The 9,980-nt window shown below is 51.6% G+C and overlaps 1 protein-coding gene across 1 annotated transcript; it reads right to left on the reverse strand.

The window, feature by feature from the left end:
• Positions 1-3,835: 3,835 nt before the first annotated feature.
• Hapln2 (hyaluronan and proteoglycan link protein 2) lies at positions 3,836-8,905 on the reverse strand. The gene is made up of 7 exons (XM_057793660.1): positions 8,774-8,905; positions 8,291-8,579; positions 5,734-5,857; positions 5,162-5,515; positions 4,918-5,034; positions 4,622-4,804; positions 3,836-4,228 (listed from the first exon to the last, which is right to left on the reverse strand). The coding sequence occupies exons 3-7, from the start codon at positions 5,819-5,821 to the stop codon at positions 3,945-3,947; spliced, it is 1,026 nt and encodes a 341-aa protein (XP_057649643.1). The 5' UTR covers positions 5,822-5,857; positions 8,291-8,579; positions 8,774-8,905; the 3' UTR covers positions 3,836-3,944.
• Between the last annotated feature and the right edge of the window lie 1,075 nt (positions 8,906-9,980).

The following is a 9,980-nucleotide window of genomic DNA, read 5'->3' on the forward strand; positions in this document are numbered from 1 at the left end:
CAGTTTTTATTTCCCATTGCATAGTCTTCTGCATATGTCAGGCCTACCACATGTAACTCAAAGCAAGTTTAAAGTAAACTTAACGGTTATTTAATATAAAGTAATATTCAAAATTAGAAATATTTTAAAAACAGGTTATGAAAACTGAATGCTTAAATAAAATAGGTTAAATTATAATACACTTGCATGGCAAAACATCCCTAGACTCAAGCAATATTCTTTTCCCTGGATGGGACACAGACTCCATCAGGGTGAACTGCAAGCTAGCGTCATAACAGAAGGATGCAGGAATTTATACCCACGTGAGTGCGCTGCTCCTGCCTCTGGCTGTGTAGGCCAGTCCTGGAAACCTTCCTCCTTCTCTTTAGGGAAGATGAATTACTCTTCATGTCTCACATGATGGGGGTGGACTCACTCCCCCTGGAGAGGACATTGGAGTCTACATTCACATCTTAAAAGTCTCCAGTAAGAGAGACAAATAGCAATAACTCTGCTCACCATGTCTCCCAAACTGACATCTGAGATACTGTGGACGAAGGAAGCTTGTACTAAGCTTGTCACCTGACTGGTGTGGGACCTGCATGCTAGTTTGATTGGCCATGCTTCCTACCCTGGCTTTCAATTTTCTTCTTAGGATTCAATTACTGAATCCTGCTTGAAGTCTCTAGTCTTCATATGACGTAATAACAAGACAAAGGCTCTGCCACAGGGCCAGTCAGCGCAGCAAGTCAGCTGTGGACACTCATTTAAGCATTAAGTTACAGGTGTCATCCGGAAGCAATCAGGAATGGGTAAAGAAAACCACACTGGCTGAGAAGAGCTGTGAAAGTCCCCCAGACCAGCCTCCCGGAGCCACTTCCCAGAGAACACCAGCGACCAGTGAGCTCTCCAGCCTGCTCCTGTTAGCAACCGGGAGCCAGGGGGCTTCCCACAGCAAAGCCTAAAAACTTCAACAGTGGACATTTGGAGACAGATATTGTTAGATTTCTGAGGCAGCATAAAGAGACAGAGGCAGAAAGAAACCAGGCTGACTTTGGCAGAAGAGACTGCTTTTTCAAACAACAATGGGTGGACTTTCTCCTGAGGGCAAGGAGGTGTATTCAAAGAGAAAAGGGAACATTTGGAGTTTATAGAGGTGGAGTTGTGGAATGGAGACATTAAATGCTACCTGCCATTCTGCAGTCTCTGTTTCTTGGAACTGTTTGTCCAGACAAGGATGTATGAGCTTCAAAATCTGCCTTGCCCGGCTGCCAGGAAGTTGGTGATAGGGGATGAATGTGTTAGACAATAGCAACGAAAGGAGGAGGGCTGGAGTTTCAACAAAGCCACAGATTTCAGCAAATACTGGGGCAACTGAGAGTTCCTTGCTCAGGGCCTAGCAGAGGCTATTAGCCTAACCCTAACCCAAACACCAACCCCAACCCTATACCTAAACCCCAACTTGACCCCTAACCCCAACACTACCCCTAACCCCAGTTCCAACACTACCCCTAACCCAACAGTAAACCTAACTCAAGACGTAAAACCAACTCAAACCCCAGCCATAACCCCAGTCCAAACCCAAAACCCAGCCATAACCCCAACCACAGTCATAACCCCAATTCTAACCCAACCCTTAACTCTAACCCCAACACCAATCCAAACCCCAATCCCAACCCTACCCCTAACCCCAACAGCAACCCCAACCCTAACCCAACACCAACCCCAATCCCAACCCTACCCCTAACCCCAACAGCAACCCCAACCCTAACCCAACACCAACCCCAACCCCAATCCTAACCCTAATAACAGCGACGTTGGGCCCATGGGTCTACTCCTGCTCCCAGGTTTCATCTTGAGGACAGTTTCCAGTCAGCCAGCTAAAACATCCTGTTTGTCCCTGTGCTCCCTCTGCCCCCTGGTGGTTAGCTTAGGGCATTGTTGACTCCACCTTGGGTGTGGTAATTTCCCACCTGCCTGAGGGGTATTCCTTGTGCAGCAGCTAGGTATTTAAGTTTCCCCTAAATTTGAATAAATGGTATTCTGCTGATCTCCTTTTGAATGACCCAGGTCTCTTGTGTGTTCTTTAAATCTCCAGGCCCTTGCCCGGTCCTTGCCCGGTCCTTGCCCGGTCCTTGCCCGGTCCTTGCCCGGCTCGCGTAGGGTACAGTGGCCCGCGAACTGTACCGGGAGTAATGCAGATTCCGGTGTTACAGTTGGAGGCCCCGCTGGGACATCAGGAATTACACAGCGGCTGTTCATTCCTTCAGGAACTATGATGCCCCTTTCTCTCTTTGAACTCGCAGTAATATTAGCCATAGTGCTTCCTGTAGGGCTAATCCTGACAGATCCCCAGGCCTGGACTCTGACAAAATTTTATTACCTCTGCTGTATCTAGAAATAATAAGTTTAGATTGTTTTTATCTGATTTCTTTAATAACTCATGCCTTGGCCCTTATAAATAATAAATAAAACAGAACAATAATCCCTGGTCCCATAGCTGGCTTCATTGGAATCGATGATCAACCACCTCACTTCTGGCCCCATGGATCTGCTTGTCCTTGCCCTCCGAGGTCTAACGATTGGGAACTGCATAATTCACTGGCTGTTCCAGCACCCACTCCTCCATCAAAGTCAATGACTGAAATGTAACCTAAGTAGAGGAATGTGTGCAGTGACAAGACTACCCTCCCTCTTGTGTTTGCTCAAACGCTTGTCAGCTCCCACCCACCACCTCCAACAGTCTTGTCTAACACACGGGATTCCCATGACTCTGGCCACGGTCCCGATGTATTAACCAAAATAATTAGTGTTTATAATAAATGAAGAAGGTACAAGTAAAAAATAATGGCTAAGTTATCCACAGAATAACTATGCTCTGCCAAAACCAGATGTTGCAAGGCCATTCTCCCTGTCACCTCAAATCGACGGCCCCCTCCAGCCCCAAGGTGCATGCACTGGGACTCAAACCCACTCTCGATCACAGGCCAGAAAGAAAGGACTCGTTTGTCTTAATCTTCATGGTTGCCTGTATCTTTCTCGAATGGATTTATTTATTTATTTATTTATTTATTTATTTATTTATTTTTGGTTTTTCGAGACAGGGTTTCTCTGTGGCTTGGAGCCTTTCCTGGAACTAGCTCTTGTAGACCAGGCTGGCCTCGAACTCACAGAGATCCGCCTGCCTCTGCCTCCCGAGTGCTGGGATTAAAGTCGAATGGATTTATTATAGAATGTATGTGAACCATGTGTCTGCCTAGTGCCGGGGGAGGTCAGAAGAGGGTGTTGGCTTCCCTGGAGCTGGGCTTACAGATTTTGTGGGTTCTGGTCCTCTGAGGGAGCAGCAAGTTCTCCTCACTGCTGAGCTATGCACTGGGCTTTACTATCTTTAATTGTACACTTTAGCTGGGTTGATCCTAGACTCAGGGGTCAGAGATAGGCCCACCTGTATGAATTCAAGGCTAGACTGGACAACCAGGGCTATGTCTCAAATTAATTAACTAATTTACTAATCAATTAATTAAAACAGGCCTTGGAAACGCTTCTAAGTACACTTAAAGGTGTGTTTAGACCCCACCGAATGTCTGTTCTGTAAGGCCTCAGCAGTTTGAGGAGTTTGGAGTGCTTCTGGCAAATCTAAATGAGAAATCTTTGGGTGGGTGGCCAGGCCTGCGAGCTTTCCTCTCTGCTCTCCTAGCTCCTGATGGCATCTCGTCACAAACCCTTAATTTTGCTGGATCACAGAAGCAATAAAAGCTCTCCTCTAGATTGTAGACGTGTTGTAGGTGCTTTGGGTCCAGGGCCAGATCCTCTCACAAGCTCCAAGCCTCCAAGCCCTACAGCTTATCGAACAGAGAAGACGCCATGTTATTTTATTGGTAAGTTAATGCCTGGGACGCCCCTCCGCCCGGGAGCCTGGAGCGCCGCGCCGGCTCTTTCTGTCGCACGTGGCAGGGGCAGTGCTCTCACTTCTCCGCGTAGCAGTAGGTTCCGTAGGCCGCCTGCTGGGGCCGGGGGAAGCCGAAGCTGCGCACCCCGGGGTCAGGGAGGCCCCCGCAGCGCGGCCGCGGCGTGGTGATGGGGAAGCGAACGCTGCCGTCCGCCAGCCAGCCTCCATCGCACCGATCCAGCCCCGAGAACTTCCAGGCAGCGTAGAGGTGCCCGACCTTGGCTACTACAGCTCCCCGCCGCCGGCACGCCGCGTGGGCTTCAGAGAGCGTCAGTCGCCCGGGCACGAAGAACACTTGGCCTGGGAACGAGAGCGGGTGACCGATTGCCCCAAGCAGCGGGTCTGGAGGGGGACGCGACAGCGAAGCTGGGGAAATGGCAGCAGGAGAACCCTACAAAGCGGTGCTTGCGGGAGCCCAGGGGAACGCGGTCTGGGACACTCCAACTCTGCCCGCCCAAATTCTCCTCCGCTAGGCTCGCCGCACTGGGCCCCGCCCACGACCCGCCCTCCAGGCCCCGCCCACGACACTGGACGCTGGCCTGCCCCCGCCTGGCTTACAGGTCCTGCCCCTGCCATCTCTGGGGTTCTTTCGCTCGATAGGGCCGAGTCCTGCCTCCTGGCCCAGGCCCGACCACGCCCTTGCTCCAGGATGGAGTCCCCAGACCGGGCACCGCTTCCACGCAGCTGGCTCACCTGCCAGCGCCGAAGTGAAGCAGAAGGCGTCGTAGCGGTCACGGCTGCGATCGCGGGGCCCGTAACTGCGGATGCCTGGTCGCCCATGACCGCCACACGGGGCGCGCGCGTTGAGCACAGGGTAGCGCACCGAGCCCTCCAGCAGCCAGCCGGCGTTGCACCAGTCCAGCCCCTCGGTCCACGCTGGCGGAGGAGGGGGCGGGGAGAAGGGAAGTCACCGGCGCAAGCCAGACTCCAGCAAGCTTGCTGGGACCGGTGTGCAGCCCGGGGCGGTCAGTCGGGGCTCCGGTGCTCACCCTGGTACAGTTGACTATAAGTGGCCAGGCGTCCGTCCTGCTCCTCGCACGCCTGCTTCGCCTCGAAGTAATTGAACTGGTAGCGGCCCCGGCTGGGTTGGTACGGAAACACCACACCTGGTGGGTGGAGAGCTTGGTTGGGTAGGGCAGTAGGGTGCGCAGAGGAGCGCCGGCAGGGGAGGCTGGCATAGCTGAGGTGGCCGGCACAGCTAGGGAACAACAGTGCTGGAACAGAAAAGCTCACCCTCCAGGCGCAGGGTCAGTGCCACGCTCTCGTCCTCGATGCCATTGATGAGCTCGCAGCGGTACCGGCCCTCGTCCTCCAGGCGCACGTTCTTGATGACCAGGGAGGCGTCCAGTCGATGCCCCTTCCGCATGCTGGCACGCCCTCCCAGGTGCCCGTAGCCTCGGGCGTGCAGTCCATTGGTGATGAGGATTATCGTTTCTCGGAGCTCCCCGGGCTCCACTTTGCTCCAGCGTACCTTGTAGCTGGGAGGCGAGGTGCCCAGGACGCAGGGCAGTGTGGCCGTGGCCCCACGACGAGAGTGAATGACCTCGTGGATGGGGAGCAGGAGGTAGTGGGGACCCGGATGGGGGGCTGAGCAGAGGGGCCACAGTGGCAGGCCTCTTATCCTCCCTGCCCCAAGTACCCACTCAGACCTAGTCCCCAGAAGCTTTCCTGGGACTCACTGGCACCACCCTCACCTCTTCTCACGGATTCTCACTCCCTAGGTGCTTTCCACAGCTGCTCTTTTTAGCCCTCCATCCCCTGAACCCTTTCCCAATGTCCTGGTCGGGGCTGGGCTAGGCTCTTACCCGGGTTCCCCAGGGCGTGGTGAAAGGTGGTGAATGCCCAGGGGAGAAGGACGCAGCAGAGTGCACGGAGAGGAATCCGACTTGGCATGGCGGTGTCAGCACTAACGACAGACACTCCTCAGTACTGAAGGAAAAAGGGGGAGGGGGCGGAGATGAGGATCAGCTTCCTGCTGAATATGGGAAGGTGTTTGTCCTGGGGAGGTAACCTGCCTGAGCATCTCCTCCAGGGTTCCCTCATCCCACCTGCTTCCCAAGCCTGCCTTTGGGATGTGGATCTCTGAATTCATTTGACAGTGTCGCTTTCTACCCCAGAGTCAAAGTCAGTGTGATTTCTCCTGCTTGGAAGAGTGGTTCTCCTCTGCTTCTGCTATCTTCTTCACACAGTTTCCCGGGCTTGGGGCTCCAGCCTGCCCAGCGCTGCTAATGTCTATCCCCAGCCTGACTCTGCACTGGAGTCCAGGCACAACGGACGTAAGAGGCATCAAAATTGGGCCTTATCTCTGGAAAACCTCCCTTCATTCTCCAGTCTGTCTCGCTGTGGAGCATGAAGTCTACTGGACCAGACACGGAACTTTTTCCTTATGCCCTTATCACTGGCTAAACTAACTGGGTTGGAGAGCAGGGCACACACACTGGTAGGCCGTGTCCCAAGGGTTTCCCGTCGCAGAACATAACACTGTAGAATTATGAACAGTTCCAAGTGCTGCAGTCAGTCTGCCTGTGTTGTGGGTCCCGCCTCCTTTTGTAGTTTCTATTCTTACCACCGTGAACTTTAAAAAAAAATGGTGGATTGATGATCCCTTGACTTGTTTTTATTCAGTCACAAATTGGGCTCTTGCATATGCTAAGTGCATAGCCTTAACTGAGGAACAACTTCAGCCTCAGTGTCCTGACTGGTGATTTGTAGCAGGTACCTGTGGTGGCTAGTCGCCTCTGGGCATGACTGTGAGGGCGAATTGAGGGTGAGGCCCATCCTTAGTGTGGGCAGCACCACCCCAGGGGCAGGAGCACCAGATAGAATAAAAGGAAGAACCTTGTGAGCCTAAATCAGTCTTTCCTAAAGTTGTTTCTGCTGCATATTTTGTTCACAGCAACAATAAGCATAACTAACACACTACACTCAGCAGCTGCAAGATTTGGGTAAATTAATCAAGATTTGTAAAAACTTAAACCGGTGCCTGGCGGGAAAGAGCTCTAGAGAGTACAGAGTGGCGCCAAGCTGTGTGTGCATTGTTATGAACGAGCATTAAATAATTGAGAGGGGAGATGGGAACATTGGCACAGGGTAAAGAAGGCCTCCAAGAGTATCTAAAGCACTGGGGTCCAAAGACCAGTTTGTAGCTGGAGAAACAGATTAGTTACATTAAGATGGCTCAGAGGTTGGGAGCACTTCCAGAGGTCCTGAGTTCAATTCCCAGCATCCACATGGTGGCTAACAACCATCTGTAATGAGATCTGGTGCCCTCTTCTGGCATGCAGACAGAACACTGTACATAATAAATAAATCTAAAAAAAAAAAAAGGAACTTTCCATCAGGTGGTAGTAGTGTACACCTTGCACTAGGGAGGTAGAGGCAGATGAATCTCTGAGTTTGAGGCCAACCTAGTCTACAAAGCAAGTGATAAGATGGCCAGGGCTACCCAGAGAAACCCCATTTCAACACCCTCACACTCACAAAAGGAAAAAACTTTCCAATAGGGGCTAGAGATAACCTGAGTTTGGTTCCCAGCACCCATGCCAGGCTATTCACGACTGCCTGTAACTCCAGTTCCAGGCGATCTGGCGCCCTCATCTGGACTCTAGGAGTACCTACTTTCATGAGCACACACCACCCTACCACATACATACACACTATTAATTAAGGAAAAAACAAGAACTTTCTAATAATAAAAATGAGGTGCCATAGTAGCACACCTTTACTCCCAACACTCAGGAGGCAGAGACAGGTGGATCTCTGTGAGTTCGAGTCTAGCCTGGTCTACACAGAGAGTTCTAGGACAGCCTGGGCTACTTAAGAGAGACCTTTCTCAATTAAGACAAAACACTGTATGGACATATAGGACAACCTGGTAGTAAAGTGACCTTTACTTTTGTATGGTTCCCTGTGTATAGGCGATTACCACCAAGCCTGGCAACCTGAGTTCAATTCCTAGCAACCCATGTATTTAAAAGAGAGAACTAGCTTCCGCAGGTGTCCTCTGATTCCACACCCTGGCACAAGCACACCGCACCTGAACACAAAATAATAAAATGCAATAAAATGTTTCTAAAATAATGGACCAAGTGTGATGTAGGTTAACCCACCATAAGCATACTTGAAGTGCAATCTGATCTAGGCACCTTACTATATACTGTGTGTTTATTCTCTGGAGGTTCAGGAAGGCAAAAATAAAGCCACGGGGGCAGTCCCAGAGCTGCAAAGGGAGAGTGTGCTGGGTTTGATTCCAGACCTGACAGGTTTGAGCTCTTGGCCACTGGTCTAGAGTTCTGTAGTTAAGAGAAGCCCACGTATACCATTTCCACACCCCTTGTAGAAAGAAGGCAACACGGTGCCTACCTGAAGAGATGACCTCTCCTCAGAGGAAGGGCGAGGTGCTTAGCTATCCTGCTGAAGACGGTGCAGTGGAGGTGCTGTTGAGGATGCTAGGGGTTCGAAGCACCCCAATGGCCCCAGGACTTGGGCATCTGATCTCTGACTCCTTTGACGCTTTTCCAGGGCTTGTTTGCTGTGCTCACAGAAGCTGGATGCTAGACCTGTTCCCCAGCTCACACTAAGCAGTGGTGACAGGATCGGTGGCTCTTGCTGTCTTGGTCAGGTCAGGAAGACGGAGGACAGAGCCGATCACCTAGAAGAGAACAGAGAGCAGGCCCTGCAACTCCTCCTGTTCTTAGACCAGGGGTGGGGACAGACCAACTGCAAGTACAAGTGTGTTGGTCCAGGCAGGGAGCGGATGAGCCCTAAGTGTGACTCCAGCTCTGTATTTCCATATGGGCCTCATCCGAACAACAAAACTGCCCCTCCCTCCACCAAAGCCCTCACCTGTGCCCTCCGTGCCAGGATACATATGGCCTTTTGGAAGAGACTGTCAAAGTGGGAATCACTTTCAGAATGTCCGGCTGCTTCAGGGCCCTGACCGTTTCTGTCTGTCTGTCCTTTCCTTTTCTGTTCCCACCCCAAGGAGAACACAATTTCCCATTGTCTATGTCTTTCCCCTATTGTTGGGTAACAGGGCTCTTTTATTCATCCCTTGGGTAATGGCATGGAAATGTCACCAGCTGGGGATACGGGATGTGGGATGCAGGACAGGCTGGCACAAAGCACCGGAAAAAGGCCGGGGTGGGTGATTAGCTCCGAGCAGAGACTAACATCCAAGGAGGATACAGGGGAAGGCTGAAATGAGGCACCCTCAGAACTCCAAACTCCGGCACTGTCAGGAGAGTATACGTGATGGGAACCACCTCCAGCATTGCCAGGAGAGTATACGTGATGGGGGACCACCTCCGGCATTGCCAGGAGAGTATACGTGATGGGGGACCACCTCATCTGCTCCTGGGAAGGTACATGCGACTCTTACCAAGGTGGAACTGTGGAAGCTCCCTGGTATTTTTCTTATTGCTGTAGAGGTATGAGTCGCTTTGGATGTGTGGCTGTGCCCGTCTGTGCGCCCACAGTGCCCACAGTGCCCTAAAAGGCCAGGAGAGGGCATCACTGTGTAAACCACAACTTGGGTGCTGAGAATGCAACCTTGGTCCTCTGCAAGAGCAGCAAGGGCTCTTAACCACTGAGCATCTCTCCAGCTCCTTGGGAAGTTCCTAAAACTGAGGTCATGTGAATAGGCAGCTTCTCCTTCCTCAGCACAGGATAGTCTTTGTTTAAATTTTCAGGAGAACTGGTGAGATGCTCGGTAGGTAAAGGCACTTGCTGCACAAACCTAGCAGCCTGAATTCAATCAGATGAATGCACAATGCAAAGATAAAACTGACTCTCAAAAGCTGTCCCCTGGCCTCCACGCCCAAACTCAACCTGCAGTCCCTCATACACAATAAAAACAACAAAAATTTAAAATTCTGAAGAGGCCAAGTGTGGTGGTTCACATCTCTAACGCCAGCACTTGAAATACTGAGGCAGGAGGATTGCCATGAGTTTGAGACCAGCCTGGGTCACAGAGTGAAATCTTCCTTAAAAACAAATAAAAGCAGGGTCAGAGAGAGGCCTAGAGAGGTTGAGAGCACTGGCTGTTCTTCCA

Source organism: Chionomys nivalis, chromosome 18 (assembly GCF_950005125.1).
Source record: "Chionomys nivalis chromosome 18, mChiNiv1.1, whole genome shotgun sequence".
NCBI lineage: Eukaryota > Metazoa > Chordata > Mammalia > Rodentia > Cricetidae > Chionomys > Chionomys nivalis.

What these genes read in the sequence shown, in the direction of transcription:
- Hapln2 (XM_057793660.1), bottom strand. Translation starts at nt 5,821, where the DNA reads ATGCCAAGTCGGATTCCTCTCCGTGCACTCTGCTGCGTCCTTCTCCCC. An exon ending in TTATAGTCAACTGTACCAGG is followed by an intron (nt 4,805 to 4,917) that starts GTGAGCACCGGA and finishes CTCCTCCGCCAG; the next exon opens with CGTGGACCGAGGGGCTGGAC. An exon ending in CTTCACTTCGGCGCTGGCAG is followed by an intron (nt 4,229 to 4,621) that starts GTGAGCCAGCTG and finishes TCTCGTTCCCAG; the next exon opens with GCCAAGTGTTCTTCGTGCCC.